Source organism: Gigantopelta aegis, chromosome 8, assembly GCF_016097555.1.
Source record: "Gigantopelta aegis isolate Gae_Host chromosome 8, Gae_host_genome, whole genome shotgun sequence".
NCBI lineage: Eukaryota > Metazoa > Mollusca > Gastropoda > Neomphalida > Peltospiridae > Gigantopelta > Gigantopelta aegis.
The window spans coordinates 63,766,162-63,787,278 of record NC_054706.1 but is presented as its reverse complement, the minus strand read 5'-3'; the positions used below and the strand labels follow the sequence as shown (position 1 = coordinate 63,787,278).

At 38.2% G+C, this 21,117-nt stretch overlaps 2 protein-coding genes across 2 annotated transcripts in view; one reads left to right on the top strand and one right to left on the bottom strand.

Annotated features, from left to right (window-relative positions):
- Positions 1-674: 674 nt before the first annotated feature.
- On the bottom strand, positions 675-19,836 carry LOC121378343 (SPRY domain-containing SOCS box protein 3-like). Its single transcript, XM_041506473.1, has 4 exons — positions 19,289-19,836; positions 11,007-11,194; positions 9,334-9,562; positions 675-1,986 (listed from the first exon to the last, which is right to left on the bottom strand). Exons 1-4 carry the CDS (start codon positions 19,623-19,625, stop codon positions 1,616-1,618), a joined length of 1,125 nt encoding a protein of 374 aa, XP_041362407.1. The 5' UTR covers positions 19,626-19,836; the 3' UTR covers positions 675-1,615.
- A 91-nt stretch (positions 19,837-19,927) lies between these two features.
- Positions 19,928-21,117, top strand: part of LOC121378341 (phospholipid-transporting ATPase ABCA3-like) — a 49,477-nt gene continuing 48,287 nt past the window's right edge. The window contains exon 1 of the mRNA XM_041506472.1: positions 19,928-20,169. The gene's annotated coding sequence lies outside the window, so the exon portion shown is untranslated. The remainder of the gene's footprint in view (positions 20,170-21,117) is intronic.

Here is a 21,117-nt window from a genome sequence, read left to right as displayed (position 1 = left end):
TCTTCACCACTCACATTATCAATCACACATGATATATCAGCAATGTATAAAAACAGGAATTATTAGCATTTAAACATAACGTGGCTGAGACGATGTTCGCTACCAATTACAGGGCACTTTATGTATTTAATACAGATTGATTACTGAAAAAAAACCCAGTTATTTAATGTTACTGATGAACTAAAAATGACTAGTAAAGTTTAGTATGCAATATGAGACATAAGACTTCACTGAAGATCAATTGCCTTTTACTGCATATGTGACATTACAAGACATAAGACTCTTTTCATTTCATTTTTAATCCAGCAGGGAACATTTTGTTCAGTAACATTTTACAATTACTACGCTAGTTTCTGTCATCCTTAAACAATTTGAAACTATTAAAGGCATATTGTCACAGACCACTGACCTATTTAATGGTCTAACAAAGTATTACCTGAACAAAAATAATTTGATTCGTCTCTAAATGTACTTTATTCAACCATCTTCATAACCACCATACTCCATTTATTAATGATATTTTGTAAAAATAATTGAATTATGGCAATGGACCATAATTAAAAAACTAAAATTGCCGAGAGGGTTGACATGGATTTCACTCCATCATGGTTCAGTTAAGGTGATGCGATAGCTAGATTTGGTTTCCAACAATTAATGCAATTTTTATTTATTATCCATTTTTAGAGAAATAAGGTCCTTAAGGTGACAATATGCCTTTAAACAGTAGTTGCTAATAAATTTTCAATTGACTAGAATTGTTACCAATCAAAATTTTGAAAACAAAATGTTCTCTGGCCAGGTAAGAAATTTGCATATTTTGTAACCGACTCTGATCATAACATTTGTTTCATGATCCCAATCTGCACCATAAACAAAATATTATTTTACTGCATGAGTACAGGTGTGGCACAGGGGGAAGAGCCTCCTGAACCAAAATAAAATATCAGCAGTTGTCAGCATTTTGTCATGATGAATTTTACTTGTAACATATCCAGGGAAGCATGCCCCTGATCACCTAAGAATTCACATAAATGTTACCAAGGGAGACGAACCAGTTCAGCTAACCTCTTGAAAACATGAAGATAAGAAAGATTACCATCATACAATGTAAAATGACTGAATTTGCTGTTATTAATAATATTCATGATATTAACTATGGTAACTTTAGTAAATTATTTAATTCCACTGAAAATAATTATTTCATTGGTTCAAACTATCTGGCACATAACTGTGGTGTTTAAAAATATTCAGAATATACACATGTATACCAAAATTACCACAATGTTTATAAACAGAGTTGTATTTACCATGATGAATTTTACCTGTGGAATGCAGGAAATTGCATTTCAGGGCATCTAGTTTTCAAACTTTTCTGAATTTTACCTGTAGAATGCAGGCAACTGACATTTAATTTTTCAAGATTTTCTGGCCAAGAACCTACCTAAAAACCCAGGCACATGCACCCTTGAACTCAGTCAGTCAGCCCCCACCCCTCCCTCCCTCCCCCACAATGCTGACTTGCTTCCACTGTGCCTAGAGCAGCATTTTGTCCAACAGATTATGACAGAAAAAACAAATTCAGCAAACTGTTTGAAGTAATACTTGACTGGCCGAATCAGGAATTGCAGGACAACTTGCTAACACATTTCCTTGGTGGACATCCTTCCTCCCGGTCCTCCGCTGCCTGGTCCACATCGTCAGCCACTGATAACGGTCTTTTTCTAGAAACATTAACCTTTGCCATGCAATACGGCTGGAGCATCCAGCCCATGTTGTTCTCTAGGAAAGCCTTCAGCCCCGGCGGCAGGGGCACAGCATCGAGGACAGCCATGTGTTCTGGCACCAATCTGCGAAGTTCCTGACAACACATAAACTGTAGGGACGTTCGGAATGATCGACTGGTGATCATCTTCATGCCGCTCCGTGCGGCAGTGGACGACACCATCGGGTAAAGTGTTTTCCCTTGTAGGCCTCGGTAGGCAATGCCTAAAACCAAAAATATATCATGATTGATTGAAAACTCAATATACTGCCTACAACACACACACACAAAAGGACTGGGTCCAAGTTAACCAACTTACAAGGCAGAACACAACATTTCAGTTGTTCAGTTTGCGCAATCGATTAGGTAACACAAATATAATTTATACAACTGAACAACTGGTTACCTACATATAGATAAGTCACGTGAATCGACTTTTGGTTACCGTATTTTTCAGCATATAAGCAGCTACTTTTTGACTGAATTACAAGGTGCAGTTTATAATGGTGCATTGCATATAAACCGCATTTCTTTTTTTTAAATTCTCATAATAATAATATAGCATATCAATTGACTGTTTATTAATTTAGCAAGGACTTAAATATTACAATGAAATGGCCCTCTGTTGTCTAATTAGACCAGAAACAATACAACACTGGTGATCTGTTACACTTACAGTGTCAAAAACAGACGCATAGTTCGTTAGTTTGATTTCTTTAACATTTAGGCCTATTGTTAGTAGTGCACTTGACATGTTTGTCTGATGTTTTAAAATGAAGTAACTCTCCTCATATTACACAAAATAATGTTGTTATACCTAAGGATTTGAAATACTGTCCCCTAAAAAGCCAACAAATGTTTGCAAACACAAATAACCAAAGGAACGTGATTTTCTCAAACTAAGCCCAATTAGTAATAAATATATTCAAACAAGTTGTGAAAAAAAAAATCCTTTATTGTACAAAAAAAGATTTTGCATTTAAAAGAGTTAAATGTCTTTACATAAATTTTCGACATAATTTTGGGTGTGTGAAAAAAACTATAAAATTGTTAACACTCGAGGCTGCCTACCTTGGCAAATATGGAAAGTATATTTTCCATCAAACTTGAGAAGACTATAAGGTGCCCTGAATCTTTTTTCCCCCTTATATTGCGACCCTGCTTATTTTAGGTTTGATATTAAGAGCTAACACTGGAACAAATTTTGTTTCAGTTCATTTTAAAATGTGAAAAGCATTGTTTTGGAAATTATACAAAAGTAGCTAATTAACAAACAAAAAATAGCCAAAGACTAAATGTTCTAGCCACTTTGTAAAAATTAGCAGTTTGCTAATTTGGCAATGGACAGGTTGAGTGAGCCCTGGGTATTAATACAAGCATTCTGAGTACTGCTAAAGCAAAACATGTCCCCTATCGGTCACCAGGCCTCAGACTAGAGTTATCCACCCATTTGGTTGTCCAAAATAAGGAATATAATGCGAGAAAATATAGTTTTCTTGTGATGTGATTAATGGCTGGGGAGCTGCTTAGTATAATGGATTGTTACACTGGGTTTGACAGGTAAGAGGATGCAGTTAGTGAATATGTGCACTTGGTTTACACTGGATACTGCATAATGTCCCCCAGAGCACATTGAAGTCATGCAAAATTTGTGTAAAATGCAGAGAAATGGGTGTGATTCGGTCCCTTAGCCCACGTGTGTTTGTTTACATTGATATAACGCGGAAAAGAGCTGGACAACAGATGTCGTCCTTTCGAATGTTCAATGGACCCAGGCAGGTAATGTTTCCCGTGAAATGCTAATGGCCTGGTGAAATTAATAAAAGTGCTACAGCCACTGGGGCTACATGAGAATACATAGTGAAATTAATTGTGGTCCGAGGCCTGATATAGTAGGATGTTTGACACAGGGTGACACACTTTGATACCTAATTGTGAGGTAACTATGCCAGTTACAGCACTCAAAATGTACATGCTAATTGTCCAGATAGGTGGAAATCTGAAACTAATCAGTTTGGGTGGTGAATATTTTATTTTGTTTAATTAAATTAAATTTTATTATATTTATATTTTCAAAATTTGTAATTTCACAAATTATGACATAATTCAGCATGCATTGTACCCCTATCAGGTCATAGATCATTCTTTTCAATCAGGCTGTATCCCTACACCCTATGAGAGCCTCACTTTGAAGGTTAAGGTCAAATAAGTCAATATGGAGGATTTCTTCAATGATGTTTGACACAGGGTGACACACTTTGATACCAAATTGTGAGGTAACTATGCCAGTTACAGCACTCAAAATGTACATGATAATTGTGCAGATAGGTGCAAATCTGAACGTTATCAGTTTGGGTGATGAATATTTTATTTCTTTAAATTAAATTAAATTTTATTATATTTATATTTTGAAATTTGTAATTTCACAAATTATAACATGATTTGACCTGCATTGTACCCGTATCAGGTCATAGGTCATTCTTTTCAATCAGAATGTATCCCTGCACCCTGTGAGGGCCTCACTTTGAGTAATTGAGCTAATTGAATAAGTGAAAATGGAGGCTTTTTTTCAAAAATACCAGAGGGTAATTTTTTCAAAATGTGATCCTGGGCCAAATGGTGAATGTATAATGTGGAATGGGCCTCCCAGACCAAATGGATATGGTGCTATTAATTTCAAATCACCAATCACAGGCCAGTATCGTACAGTAAATGCTCACAGATTAAGTTTCATGGTCTTTAATAAGGAGATGGACCTAGATGGCAGTGACATCAGTCACCTGTGCCATAACAGTCTTTGTATGTTTAAAGATCACTTATCTGCTGAGCCACATGCAATTAACAGCTCGCGCATACAATGTGTGAACCGGGATGTCTGTTAGGAACATGGACAATACCCTCCCTGCCTCTTGCATCTCAGAATGCATAACATATAAGAATGTAAAACAATAACAAAGTTTAATTTAAAGAAATATTTTATGTCATCAAATCACATATAAATATCACATATAAATATCACATGATATTTATTCAAAAGCATACATTTATTCACATTACTATTTGTTATTGTTTAAAGTCAGTCTTCAGTGTCTAGGGTTCATGTCCACAGCAGAAATGCTATCATGCAAACTGATAGTTCCTATATTATATGTATCACTTGAAAGTTTGTGACAAAAATTACTTTGAATAACTGTGGTCACAGGAGTTGTCTGTTCTTTGACTGTCAATATCTAATAATCCTTTCTTGTAGTCAGCTTGTTGATCTCTGTGCAAATGTTTATATCGTAAGTGATCTCTAATTTTACTTCCTTGCTGGATTAAGTGCCTTTTAATCACCTGTGGATTGTTTTGATATCTTTTTTGATAGTCCGACTCTTTGTCCATCTGACGCAGTGAACGCCTCACCCGAGCTGACAGTTCGATGCCACAGTACTTGCACTTTTCTATCATCGATGTTCCCGGGGCGTTGTTCAGCCTGTGGATGGTGGATGCAGCTCTCCCAGTCATCGTTCGTGAATAGTTCACATTCTTAGGTAAGGAAACACTGAGAGAACGGTTCGCAGCCTCACATTTCTGTGTGTCTGTATACAGTTTCATTTGCTCTACAGCTGAAATACTTAGTTTAATCTTCAGAAGTTCCAGTACTAACATTTTGTCATTTTCATTCATATTCAGCTCTGTGATTCTGTGTGTACCCAGGAACATGGATCGGTGCCACCAGTTGTTCGTTATTCCTCCACTGCAGACGACCGAGTACCGCGAACACTTTGAACAGTCACCACCGTAGCACGAAAGTGTCGATTGCAGGACCTTTGGTAAGTTTCGTTTCAGTACACCGATATTACCAGTGTGTAGTTTCATCAGTTCTTTAAGAATTAAACTGCACCTTGCTTTCATATCCTGGCTGAATACCTTCTGTGCTTCACGCTTTTGTTCACGAGTGGACCCAGTAAACATGTTGGGACTGAAGTTAGCTTTGTAACACTTACGAAACTGACTCTGACCTAAGTGGGTTGGATCAGCTAGCCGCTGCACTTTCCACATTGGATGTAGAAGTTTCAAAGCACTATCAACTCCAGCAGATGATCTGGAATCTCCATCTGTTGTGATGTATTTTATGAGAATACCTTGTAGAGCCAAGTCTGTTCCGATATCTTTTCCCATCTCGTATTCCGACAGCGGAGCAAATGGCGGCAAGTTTGCTGTGCAGTCAGGATGACCACCGGGACACGTCACATGAATACCTTTGTTTCTTAACCAGGCTCCGGTACAACAAAGTTTATTCTGGAAGCAGGCACTTACAATGAATTTTCTTTCAGTCATTGTTTCACACGCAAGTCCTATAGCTTGTGATGCATTCTGGCCCGGTTTCTTCCGACTTGTTATTGTCGTGGAGTTGTATCTCCCATCCATGGCTATGTTAATTTCATCACGTTCATTTCCACGTTTCATGTTAATGTCTTTCAGTAGCTCAACTTTTTGTGCCATATCTTTTTCATTTAGATCTGTTACAGCCGTTGATACCTTGTATGATGTTCTCTGCATGCTGCTCCGACACGGCGGTGGAATGTCCATGCCTGCCAATAGCACTCTCGCTCTCGTATTGCCGACGGGAGTATCTTGGAGACCGATAGCAAGACCCACATTAGTTTTTGCTGCATTTGGGCCAGGTTTATTTGTCTTCACCTCATTGTACAATTTGCTTTCAGGAGCAGCGAAGTCACAATTCACACAGTGTAGTGTGATTTTCCAACAAAGACCCCACTTAACCTCTTTTAATATTTGCATTTCAGGCTCGTCGCACTCAGGGGAAGCTGTTGAGTGGTATCTGAAAGCTGCATTCCATGCATCTACCATTCTGTCATTGTCCATTATTCTCATGCCTTCTTTGTCTTTACACTGTTGTTCTTCTTTCATTTCAGACGCAGTACATGTACTCGTAATGGGACGTAGCAGGCGGACTGGCTGTGACGCACCTTTGCAATCTGGAGTGGATATGGTGGCTGAAGTGGAACTCGACTTCGTGACCAAGGCAAACTCATCTATATTCATCCGGACTACCGGTCGCAACTTCTCAGTGTGAGATTCTGAACTTGCATGTTCATGCAGCAGAGTTGCACCCTTATTCCAAGGTGCATGTCCCTTCTTGAACTGTGTCTTTCGTCTTGTATTGCCTTCCATGGATGTGACTCGTAGTGTATAAAACAGTGAAATACTTATTGTGGTATGCATGTTCACCCTTATATATATGTTCATGTGTGATGTCACTTTCAGTTCTGATGCATTAAAACATTTCAGTGCAGTGGCAGTTGACAGCTTTTTTTTGTTCACTGTGTATTCGGTACTGCATCTTTGCAGACTGGTGCCCTGTCCTCTGCATTCAGGTGTGACCTGTTACGGTGTGCAGACACCTTGCTAATTACCCTCACCAGAATGACACTCGAGCAGTCCTAATTTGTAATTGGCATATATTGACTGTGTGCAGTATCCAAAATTTTAGTTTTAAAGATTAAATTTTGTTTAAAAAGAGAACTTTGTGGGAATTTTTTTTTTGAAAATGTATCAATTTAAATTAAATTGATTTTTTTTTTTTGAAAAAATCATATTCCTGCCAACTGCTATATTTCAATTGCAGAGAACACAATAAGGAGCAAGTTTCTTTTTGTTGTTCAGAAAAATGTCTGTAACTTTTGAAGTTATTGCATAATTACTAGTCCACTATTGGGAATAATTTGACGCAGATTGCTGCCTTTTGTGGCACAGGCAGTCCCCCATTTCACAGGCTCCAATAGCCATATTTGGTATCAAATATTCTTTTTATTGCCTGTATGCAACTTGACATATGTACTTAAATGCCATATGTGAGTTTGAGTGTCATGGTGAAAACAATTTTGGTCTGATAGGCCTCAGACTAGAGTTATCCACCCATTTGGTTGTCCAAAATAAGGAATATAATGCGAGAAAATATAGTTTTCTTGTGATGTGATTAATGGCTGGGGAGCTGCTTAGTATACTGGATTGTTACACTGGGTTTGACAGGTAAGAGGATGCAGTTAGTGAATATGTGCACTTGGTTTACACTGGATACTGCATAATGTCCCCCAGAGCACATTGAAGTCATGCAAAATTTGTGTAAAATGCAGAGAAATGGGTGTGATTCGGTCCCTTAGCCCACGTGTGTTTGTTTACATTGATATAACGCGGAAAAGAGCTGGACAACAGATGTCGTCCTTTCGAGTGTTCAATGGGCCTAGGCAGGTAATGTTTCCCGTGAAATGCTAATGGCCTGGTGAAATTAATAAAAGTGCTACAGCCACTGGGGCTACATGAGAATACATAGTGAAATTAATTGTGGTCTGAGGCCACCACAACGTTTCAAGGGCCATAACTGTCAAAAATGGATAAATTCCATTTTTGACAGAGTTATCCCACGATCTCGTCATTAACTCTGTCAAAAATGGATAAATTGCCATGAAACTCAAACTGGATGTTTAACTCTACATAATGAAGCTATATACAAACCTTCAGCTCTATATCTTAATACATTGTGAAAAAAACGTCCAGTAACAACTATATATGTGGGATGGACAGACAGACAGACAGGTAGGACAGGAAGGAAGGAAGGTTTATTCTCTGACCACAACCCCATTTCATTCCCACCACGGTCCATTCCTAGACGTACAGTAATAAACAGTTTTGTATGTCTCAGGGGCGGGACGTAGCCCAGTGGTAAACCGCTCGCTCGATGCGCGGTTGGTCTAGGATCGATCACCGCCGGTGGCCCCATTGGGCTATTTCTCGTTCCAGCCAGTGCACCACGACTGGCATATCGAATGCCGTGGTATGTGCTACCCTGTCTGTGAGGTGGTGCATATAAAAGATCCCTTGCTGCTAATCGAAATAGAGTAGTCCATGAAGTGGCGACAGCGGGTTTCCTCCCTCGGTATCTGTGTGGTCCTAAACCATATATCTGACGCCGTATAACCGTAAACAAAATGTGTCGAGTGCGTCGTTAAATAAAACATTTCCTTTCCTTGTATGTCTCAATGATCCAGAGAACTATGGCAGCAGGGGTTTCAGCTTCTATTAGGAACACCAAGGGTCCAGACGTATATAGATGGACCAAGGGTGAGTAACCCTATAAAAAACCCTCAGGGCTGAAGTCAGAGGTAATGGAAGGAGGGAAATGTTTTAGTTAACGACACACTCAACACATTTTATTTTACGGTTATGTGGCATATGGTTAAGGACCACAAAGATATTGAGAGAGGAAACCCGCTGCCGCCACTTCATACGCTACTCTTTTCGATTAGCAGCAATAGATCTTTTATATGCACCATCCCACAGACAGGGTAGCACATACCACAGCCTTTGATATACCAGTTGTGGTGCACTGGCTGAAAAGAGAAATAGCCCCAAGGGCCCACCGATGGGGATCGATCCCAGATTGACTGCACATCAAGCAGGCGCTTTACCACTTGGCTACGTCCCTCCCAGGTAGGACAGAGACGAAACCTATTGTCCCCTCCATTTAGATTGGAAGGGGACTAATAATACCATGCACATATTACCTAATGGCTTCCTGTTCTTGTAGAATGATAAGATTCCATGCCACATATCGAGATGAACACCTATAATAGAGCTCTGGCCAAACTTGGCAGAATATTGTCTTTTCTCTCCTTTGTGTTGCAACTGGCCGGTGTACGACAGACCCCAGCTCTCACTGTCACGACCGACCATACTACAGAACATGTGCCGATACCGATTCAAATCAATGTGGCTGGTCCCAACCCCAACCATCTGCAAATTAATAAAATATAAAATAAAACACAATGCTTAAATTTGTTTACATTCTAAAAATCACAAGACCATAAAGGAGGTCATCCATCAAACAATTTAGTCTGCTCTGATATGATCTACCATGGCAGCGGGGTCATATTTGCATATTAAAAAGAAAATAGGGAGAAATGTAAAAAAAAGAAGAAATTATGGTGGGGTGGGGTGGGGGGGGGGGGGGGGGGAGTATTATAGTGCAAAAAAGATAAATGTCACAAACGTTAAGTCTGTTTATAAATAGTGTTTTGTTTATATGTTAAAACACAGTGTAATTTGTCAGGATATCATGCTACTAAAGTATTGTTTTTTTAAATTATTAATTGGTGTGGGTTTTTTTTTTATATTTGTATGTACACTAGTCTTTTCTGGAACTATTTGTTTCAACCAATTTCAGAGGCAGCTACAAATTTAGCATTAATGATGAATCTGTTAGGTATTATTCCATAAATTCATCGATTCTGCTTATGAGGTAATACCTGACACAATTATCATCAAAAGACAAGTATCAAAAGAAGAATTTAATAGAATTTAAAAGAGTTTAATAACATCACACCTTCATAAGTATTGAAAACGTGTTTTAACAACTAGATGTGTGAATTACCTGTGTTTCAGATGCTGTTATATACACGTATGTTGTTACACAATAGATTTAAAGAGCTAGCAATTACAGGCCCTAAGATTTCATGGAAACAATCATTTCCGGTACCGTGCTGGCAAAATTACACAACAGAAATTTTATTTCCCATGAATATTATATCGAGTACAACTATTCAATGAAAATATATAGTTAACGACTGTCTTTTATTTCTTTTATGTGAATCGGCAAAGCCATTCTCACATTAGTTTGTAGATGATTTTTTTTGTTCATACCCAGATGAACGTAAAAGAAATAACACAAAATAGTTATAATTAAATTTGAATCATACTTGCTAATAACATTAACAACACTAAAGTTGCATACTTTATTTTGAATTATTTTTGGTCCATAAACAATAACGCTCAATAATACAACTTACCCATATAAAATTATGTCATCAGATATGACATTCCCCGACGACATAATTTTTAAGTTCACCAAGAAATGAACAAACTCCCGTTGCTACGTCTGGATGACGTTATGTGGTAATGAATGTAACAGAAAGTTAATTATATATAATTATATTTTAAAAACAGTTTCCGATGGGTTCCTATGATCACAAGGCATGGAACCGAAAAACTGTTTCCCATGAAATTTGAAATTCTATGGCCTGAATTAGGCTTAGCAGCAATTGTTTTAAGGCATCTATACGATGTGCAGGCACTTCAGCTGAACCATGAGTACGGCAATGTGGCCAACTGTTACACTGATACACACTTCCTTTAAATACAATGCTACAATCAAGTATACCCTAAGAAAAGAAGAAATTACCATGTCAGTTCCATATACTGGAGTGGTCATTTTCACCTCCCAGAAGTACTGGTCATCTTTCATGGGAACTGACCCACGGACTGCCGCAGTGCCACAACTGTAGTCCACATGGAAGACCACTTCTCGATTATCATCACGAAGAGAACTCGCCAATGACTTGCTTTCATCATCCCAGACCCAATCAAAATCTACAGTAAGTAAATATAACTGTAGTACAAATACAGTACAATACACTTACATGTCTAAACAGGGCTAGCTCTGGATGAGAGAAACATTTCACCAAATTATCTTTAAAAATGCAAAACCACAGCTATTTTTCAACAAAATACCAATTATTATATGAAATTTATTCGCCAAATTAAAATAAAATTCACCAATTGTTCCTAAAATTTGCAATTGGCGAATTTGGCAAGTGGCAACTGTCTAAATAAATAGTTCATGGCTGGCCATAACAGATTGTCTGTCAATTACCGCTGGAAATTTTTTGGCATAATTTCATCACTGAACATCTGTTACAATTAGAGAGCGGGACGTAGCCCAGTGGTAAGGCGCTCGCTATGCGCAGTCAGTGTGAGATCAATCCCCGTTGGTGGGCCCAGTGGGCTATTTCTCGTTCTAGCCAGTGCACCATGACTGGTCAAGCAAAGGCAGTGGTATGTACTACCCTGTCTGTGGGATGGTGCATATAAAAGATCCCTTGCTGCTAATCGAAAATAGTAGCCCATGAAGTGATTAGCCCCAATTACAATCTAGAATATTCAAACATAATTAACACCTGTTGACCGTATTGGCAAAACTTTAAAATTAGTTAGAATATTTTTCTTTTAATAACTTATTTTTAATTATGTCATATGTAAAAAAAATTTAAAAATTTGGGCGAGTTATTTAACAACCATGTTATTGTTAACTGATGTACAATGTGAACAATACTGATAGAGTAGTAAACTAGTAAACAATTTTATAATAAGCATGCATAATCAGGGCTTCTAGATTGTGGTAGTCCCACTCCTGTGGCTAGTGATATTTAATGTTGGGCTAGTAAATAACTATTGCCATACCTGACGGCTAGTGAATAAAAAGTTGTGAATTTAAATGCTGCATTTTAGTCTATTTTGTAAATATGAATACAGTATCCTGACCTCATTCCCACCCCACAAATCTTAAGTGTTTTTAAGCTCAATCTCCCTCTTTACTAGTAGGTGACATCCGATTATTACTAAATTAGTAAAATTGTATTTACTTGAAGTAAAGTAGGTCTAGAGATAGTGGAATTTTAATCATGCCTGGTAAAACAAAATAATTACTGATCCTTGGCTAGTGAATTTTATAAAAATTTATAGAAGCCCTGGCATAATTGTTTTATAAATTGTATTATTTATATTATGCATGGTCAAAAATTGGGACCTAGACAAGCTGACCAATTACTGAGAAAGAAGACAGAAGTATTTTATTTAATGATGCATTCAACACATTTTAATTAGGGTTATATGGTATTGGATACATGGTTTCGGACCACAGCGGTAATTAGAGAGGAAACCCACTTCCACTATTCCATGGGCTACTTTTTTCAATTAATTTTATATATTTATATGCATTATCCCACAGACAGGATAGTGTATACTATTGCACGGGGCACGTTATGTCAATAGTTTTCTTAACGTAAACATCGAGTTGCATGTAGCATATTTAAAATAGCAGGGGACTTTTGACGGTTGTCGTCGTGTGATTAATTTTGTTAATAATGACACAATTACACTTCAATCGGGATTTACTGAGTATGGTAGGTTATATATGTTTGGTTTGTGTGTCCATTTGTTGCACTATTTCAGTTGAGAAACGTTTGAAACAAGGTGCCACAAGTTTTGAATACCAGCTACATATAGGGTATGTAACAAGGTTCGGATGTAGAACAATCGAACATTCTACGTCCCTTCGGACTAAGTGTACATATCACCTTTGTTGTGGCTGGAATGAGAAATTGCCCAATGGTCTCATCAACAGAGATTGTTCCTATAATATCAAGCAAGCACTTTACCACTGGGCAAATGTCCCGCTTTCAACGTGACCAATCACTGGGATGAGTTGGCAACTTTTAGAACAAGATGATCAGTAATCATATAGGGCAACGACCCCAGTATTTGACCACTTAAGAAAGAAAGGATTATAACATGTTAATTTTATTGGCATTTGCTAATATTTATTTTTCTTCGTAAATACTTACTGGCAATGCTATTCATTGAATAGACCCAAGTTTTGTTCATGTGGTATACGCTGACTAGAGTAGGTTTGAGTGCCACCAGGAACAGTATGCAGTATTTGACCAGCTGACCCAGTATTCGACCACTTTCTAATTAACTAATAAAACTAAACTTTGAAGTTTATTTGATAGTAAATGCAGCATATATCAAACAACTAAATCCAAAAACTGTTGATTTTAACAACTGTAACACATATTCATGCATTTACGCACGCACGCACATGCTTAAAATACACATTCACACACGCACAATTACTTTCTGATGAACAGTCTCTTTGGTCCTATCTCAATTTACAAATAATGATATTAGACTGAAAATAAATGAAAAAATAATCGTGTAATTCCTGACAAACAGCACCAAAAGACACAAACGTAGTAAATTTGTGGTTCTTGGAAGTTTATTTTGGGAATGTATCCTCAAGCTTTTCTATTGGTCAAATACTGGGACAGCCCTCTCTATCATGTGTCATTATTTGGTCGAAATTATAATGATTGAGGTCACATTGTATTGCCAGCTCCATTTGATAATAAATAAAAACATTAAAGACATTTTCAAAGATTTCAAATGGATTAAAAGTATTGCATATGTTCATGGGATGTTGAATGGTGTAATAGCATGCTATAAAAATGGCCGACGTTCATATTAGGCCGGATTTTTTTTTTTTACTTGTTTCCTATTTACATGCTGGAAAAATATAGGGTAGGTAGGTAGGTAGGAAAAACATTTTATTTTGGAAAATAATTTTATTTATGGATATTAAATAAAGGTGTTGACTACCGATATCCAAAATATCCTCTGCATGTATAGAAATGCATTATGCAAACCAACAATACCATTCATCACAGTGTTTTCCCTAGAAATAAAGTGGTAAAGTGACGTTTTGGGGGCATATTTTATGTGCAGTTTTAAATATAAGGGCTTTTTTTCCATTATACAATTTTCAAAAGACAAAAACCGTATGGCCATTTTATTTTCTATATCTATTTCATAACTTAATTTAAAAAAGGAAAGTTCCCAGTGACCACTTACAACAAATAACGAAATGCATCGAGATCTTACTGACATTTAATCATTTGATTTGGCAGTAAACTCCATCAGTATCGGTAAACATTCCCTCCCCTAGTTTATCAGAAGGTCACTAAATTTCTATAAGGCCAGTTTGTCGCTGGAGTAAATCATTAAATATAGTTATTATTATTATTAATCGGAACACCTCGCTACGCTAGATGTAGAGTAAATCGGAAAAGATCGCATATATTCGTGAAAACAATTTTCCGACTCTTCGCCCGATATCTCACGAAAGTTACTGAACTTCAATTTGAATGGAAGTAACTCCATCAATCAATTGTTAGAAGAAAACATTTCGTAGCTAACGGATCGCCAATAAAACTAAATTTGAGACAGTAAAACCACCGATATACGTTCGCAAATCGGAAAACACAGTAGAGTTATCCCCTAAATGACACCAAATTAGTGCTTGTGATAGTTTTGGAATGTTTTCGTGGAAATCGTTGTTATATTTAAAAAAATATATATATATATATACAAAAAAAGTTTTAGGGTCGGCAGGTTCAAATTAGGGTCGGTCGGATAACCGGAAACAAACAATATTTTATGATACGCCTTATCATTATAGCCGATGAATACCGTATTGTTCCTATTTGTAGCGCCCGGGCGCGATGCAAAACACAAAGGGGGTGCGCTAATTAGAGTACTAGAACACGTTTCGTAATACGTGTGAAAAATCCTCGTATCAAACTGTCAATGTGTCTGGCTCGCTGAGACATCAAAAGCTTTGCCGCTGAGTCACTCCACCAGTGACGTTTTCTTGTTGAAATGACGTAGCGTACCGTACATCGTCAGCTGATTTATCGAAATACATGGTACTGTGCACGTAGGCATATAGGGCCTGTGGAGTGTATTTGAAAGTGGGGTGGGGGAGGGGTGTGTGATTAAGACCCCTCATACTCGCCCACTTCATTTTGTCACCCAGTCTGAATATATTTTTATTTAGCAAAATAGTCGTCTCCAAAAAGTTGGAGGCCATCCTCCCGGCTCAGCAGCCAATGCCCTAGGATTTCGGTACACACTGTCTGCTCTTTGCAAACATGGCGAGCACTAGAATATCAATGTCGCGTAGGTCTTATACCGCTGCGTTTAAACTGAAAGTCATTTCCGTTGCTGAAGAAAAAGGCAAGCATCATGCTGCAAAATTGTTTGGTGTCCACCGCAAACGGGTCCAAGATTGGTGTAAATCGAAAGAACACCTTAAATCAACGAAGAAAACAGAAAAAAGAAAGCCAGGCGCCGGAAGACCAGTTAAGTACACTGATATTGAAAACACTTTGCTGTCTTGGTTTAATGAGCGTCGGTCGGCGGGTGTGCGCGTTACGGGTAAGGCACTCAAATATGAAGCCTTGCGACTTCATAAGATTAATGGCAACCAGTCATTCAAAGCTTAACAGGGTTGGTTTTAAAAATTTAAGAAACGTCACGGTTTTACTTTTCGGCGCACAACCCACGTGTCTCAGCATGTTGCTGCTATAACTGACGATAAAGTGGACAAATTTCTACATTTCGTTATCAAGTTAAGGAAGCTTCGCGGATATGATGACAGAGATATTATTAATATGGACGAAACCCGTTTGGCTAGAAATGCCCGGAAAATCGACACTCAATGTAAAAGGTGTTCATGAAGTTGCTATGTCGTCGACGGGCCACGAGAAGCAGCGCATTACAGTGACATTAGGTGCGTATGCTGACGGCACAAAGCTTTCACCACTAGTTCACCTACCAGGGCTTAGGCCACTGCCCAAGAACGATGTCCCTAGTGGAATCATTGTATACATGTGTGGGGCTGGAAAGAAGTCATGGGCAGACGAGACTAGTATAAAATTTTGGTTTGAGCAAGTTGTATGGTCTCAACAATCTCTGTCGTCGTCTACTGGTGTGGGATGCCTTTCGTGGGCACCTCACTCAATCTGTAAAATCGAGTGTGAAAACAACGTACAACACCGACATGGCAGTAATACCAGGAGGTTACACTTCGAAACTACAGCCTGCCGATGTGTCCTGGAACCGCCCTTTCAAGGCTCGGCTTTCGGAACTATACGACGAGTGGTTATTCAATGGGCCTGTTGAAAACACTCGATTCGGTAATCGTAAAGCTCTGCCTAAACCATTATTGCTACGATGGGTGAAAGAAGCATGGGCGGCAATCACCCCTGACATCATCAGAAAGTCTTTCAAGAAGTGCAGCATCACTAGTGCCTTAGACGGCAGTGAAGACTACCTTTTTAACTGCATTAACGATGATGACGACCAATTTGACGGGTTTCCCCTGAAGATGTGGAAATGGACGAACAGTTACAGGAAGCTATGAACGCACCAGCTGTTCTATCCGACGACGATTCCAGACGACGAGGATCATCAGTCAGACAGTACAAACTACGATAGCTCTGGCCGGTAGTTTGTAACTGACACATTTCGATTGTCACTGTGTACACAAATTATTGTCATTTGACTCCAGTTTTAAGTTTAGTTAAAGTTAAATTGTTGACATTCGACTCCAGTTTGCAGTTTGCAGTTTAGTTAAAGTTATCATTTACCCGTTTTTTAAACGGTGTAGGTGTAAATACCTACTGGTATGTTTGTACTTCCAGTTTTGAACAGCGTTAACGGAGTGTCGTGTGTTCATTCTGCGTGGAGATAACAGCGACATACATTTGATAAACGACGTGTGACATACTGTTCGCCCATACTAGTGTCGTAGTGCTTCACCTGTTTGGATTTTATTTGTTTACCGATTATAATCATTGCAAGTCGGCAGTCAGGTAAGCCAGTTTTACTATTTTATGGGTACCGTTTCATGATACATTTCTCGTGATCATAGGGGGCGCTTATATTAGAGGGGGCACTACAAATAGGAACAATACGGTATCTACTTATGTTCATTCACATGGTTATCGTCTGCCATTGCGTTTCCGGAAGAAAGAATGTTCACCCTGTCGCGTATGTTCAAAATACGTTGGGAAAATCTATATACTATTCAGTTTAAACGAGTATGGTAATTAATTAAATACACTGGATCTGGTCGAATACTGGGGTCACTGCCCTAACAATGTGTGTATGGGGGAGGGTAGCCCGAGTACTCTGACTGTAAGAGAGCTAGACGGACATTTGGACATAAATACGCTCTCATTACAGTCAGAGACCAAGCTATGTATTTTTTTGGCAATTGCCGACAACCAAAAAGTTGGCAAAGATTTCCGCTCTAATACCACAACAATCCTATGTTTGACGCCAAATACCTTTACATCGATAATTTTCGAGTTGATTGATTAAAAGAAATTCAGATATTAATCACTAATACACACATTACAGAAAGAAACCCGACAGCACCCACATTCAGCTAAGCTTCGGACAGCAGAATTCTAAGTTCGCTAACCTATATCGTGACGATGCGTCACATGATCGCCCACTCAGTCATTCCGTCTTCCAGGGGCCGTCTCAAAACAAAAAGTGCCCGACAATCACCAAAAAAAGGTTTGTTTTGTTTAACGACACCACTACAGCACATTGATTTATTAATCATCGGCTATTGGATGTCAAATATTTGGTAATTTTATCAGTGTGTTAGAGAGGAAACGTCGCTTGGAATGAGATGGCCCCTGTAACTGTTGCACAAGGCGGAATCGCGCAGTGGGCAATCACGTGATCTACGTCACGAAATAGGTCACCGAGCTTTGTAATTTTAGCGCCAGTGTCACGAAGCGTAGCTGAACGTGGGTGCTCTCGGATTTCTTTCTGTAGTATGTGTATTAGTGGTTAATATGTGGATTTTTTTTAATCAGTTAACTCGAAAATGATCGATGTAAAGGTATTTGACGTCAAACATAGAATTGTTGTGGTATTAGAGCGGAAATCTTTGCCAACTTTTTGGTTGTCGGGAATTGCCAAAAAAATACATAGCTTGGTCTTAGCCCGAGTACTCTGACTGTAAGAGAGCTAGACGGACATTTGGACATAAACACGCTCTCATTACAGTCAGAGACCAACCTATGTCTTTTTTTGGCAATTCCTGACTACCAAACGGTAGGCAACGAGTCCCGCTCTAATACCACAACAATCCTATGTTTGACGTCAAATACCGTAACATCAATCATTTTCGAGTTAAGTGATAAAAAAAAATCCACATATTAATCACTAATACACATACTACAGAAAGAAACCCGACAGCACCCACATTCAGCTACGCTTCGTGACACTCCGTCGCAACAATTGCAAAGCTCGGCGATCTATTTCGAGACGTAGACCACGTGATCGCGCACTGGGCGATTCCGCCTTGTGCAGCAGTTACAGGGGCCGTCTCATATCAAGCGAAGTTACAACATGGAAGAGTTGGCTAATGCCGTTTTGGATGAATTTGGATTTCATTACGTCATTAAACCAAAACAATTACACATTATTGATTCCATTTTGAATTTGAAGAATACATTGGGGTGTTATCGACAGGATACGGCAAAAATATGTGCTACGTACTGCCTCCTCTTATGAGACGACCCCTGTAACTGCTGCACAAGGCGGAATCGCCCAGTCTCGAAATAGATCGCCGAGCTTTGTAATTGTTGTGACGGAGTGTCACGAAGCATAGCTGAATGTGGGTGCTGTCGGGTTTCTTTCTGTAGTATGTGTATTAGTGATTAATATGTGGATTTTTTTTTATCACTTAACTCGAAAATGATTGATGTAAAGGTATTTGACGTCAAACATAGGATTGTTGTGGTATTAGAGCGGGACTCGTTGCCTACCGTTTGGTAGTCAGGAATTGCCAAAAAAAGACATAGGTTGGTCTCCGACTGTAATGAGAGCATGTTTATGTCCAAATGTCCGTCTAGCTCTCTGACTGTAATGAGAGAATATTTATGTCCAAATGTCCGTCTAGCTCTCTTACAGTCAGAATACTCGGGATAGTGGGAGTGTATGGGAGAATATTTTACAATATTTAATATTGGATATACATACAAGAATCCTCTTCTCCACATTTACAGTATTTTTCTTTGCCACGTTTTAAACATTCACAGAACGTTTCTGCTTTCACTGGTTTTGCAGCCGACATTATTCTTGATGACTGTGAATCTGTTTGTGAACATGTAGGAGTACATTGAAAAGTCTTATCATCTGAATCTGACTCTTCGTCAGATTCCAGTTCTGTGTATGGAATGGATTCTACACTTCTATTTCTAGTAACGTTGGTCGTTTCGAGAGTGGGATTGGAAGTTCCAATGGAACTGGACGACGGGTCGTTTTGAGATGTCGATCTTTGTGGATAACTTCCTTCCCCCTGGTCTTTAAACGCCATGGCGTTATGTCCGGTAATTATAAACCCAGAACTACGTCCTTTGAGTAGCCATATCTGGGAAATAGCTTATAAAGTTTAGTTTTTTGACATAAACAACCTACATAAACACCAAAAACTCTTGTTTTTCTGTTCCGGTTTACGGTCAAGGTTAGTTTAAACTTCCGTTGTATTCGGAACATTTCTCGACATTTTCCGTTGCGCTGCCAAAAATATACCGGAGAATCCGTAATCAGTCGACGTGTTCCGAATAGTAAAATAGGTTGTGGACGGTTGACGAGTACGAAAGGATATAAATTTTATAACCTTTCCAAACATTATACAAATGGATTCAACAATACAGCATATTATAACAGACCTATATGTAAATTCCTTGTAACAAAACAGGAAATATGTCGACTGCTTTTTTCCCCCTTCCTCAGAGAGATCACGTGATAAAGTTCATGTGACACTACAACAAAAAGAAACAGATTTTAGTTTCGTTCACGTTTGAAAGTTATTGGTTCTATAACAAATGTATCTTGTTATTCACTATGGATTAAGCTTTGTAAGTGCAAGAATGAGAGAGTATTTATAATTTTCAACTTCTGTCAAGTTTTTTTATGTAATAGAATTGTATTATTTGATGCAATAATCAGTAGTTGAATTTGAAGATTAAAATAGTTTTTCGTAGTATCCACCGGAATCATAAAAAATTATGTAGCCTAATCTTATTACTTTAGTATATTATCTCGTAATTTTATATTTCTGACTTGATATCAGAGATTTATGAAAGTACAGAATCTTGTTAAATTTGCAACCTGGTGATACATGTACCCAGGGTAGACAATGTCACATGTCTGTTCTTTGTGATTTCTTTTTCTTTTGGTCCAAAGTCCAATTTATATGACCTACAGTGGAAACAGTCCCACTCTTAATTAAATATCGGTTATATATTTGAACAAGAGACATATTTCATTTTGATTACCAATGATAAACAGTTTCAGCATGCATACAATATAGAATAATGTGTACATGTGAAGTATACACCATTAAAGTTTAACTTTGTAATAAAGTTAAAACCAGACTAAAAAAGGCTTTATGTATGCTTTAGATGCTTTCATTTTCAATAAAGGCTATTTCAGTTTTATAAAAAAATTAGAAATTTCTGTATTAAAATTGCAGGGTTGAAAATTAATAGTCGTGCGTGGCGACCTTTATTGGATAAGGGCATCTAAGAATTTCACAAAAGTTTTCCATTGGGTGACCATCGAATTTAGACTGGCGAGTATAGTACCAGTTAAAAAAGAAATACACTGAAACTGAATTGAAGGTGACAAAACACACCACGTTTGTGCTGGCTGAACTACAGCAGCAAAAACCACAGAACATGTATGCATTATATTTTGACAGCGCCAGACTCAGCTTCTGTGGTTTTTGGCCAGATCTTTCTAAAAATAGAGCTCAAAACGTATTGCAGACATTGCATGTATTTTTAAAATCTGGAAGAAGGAAG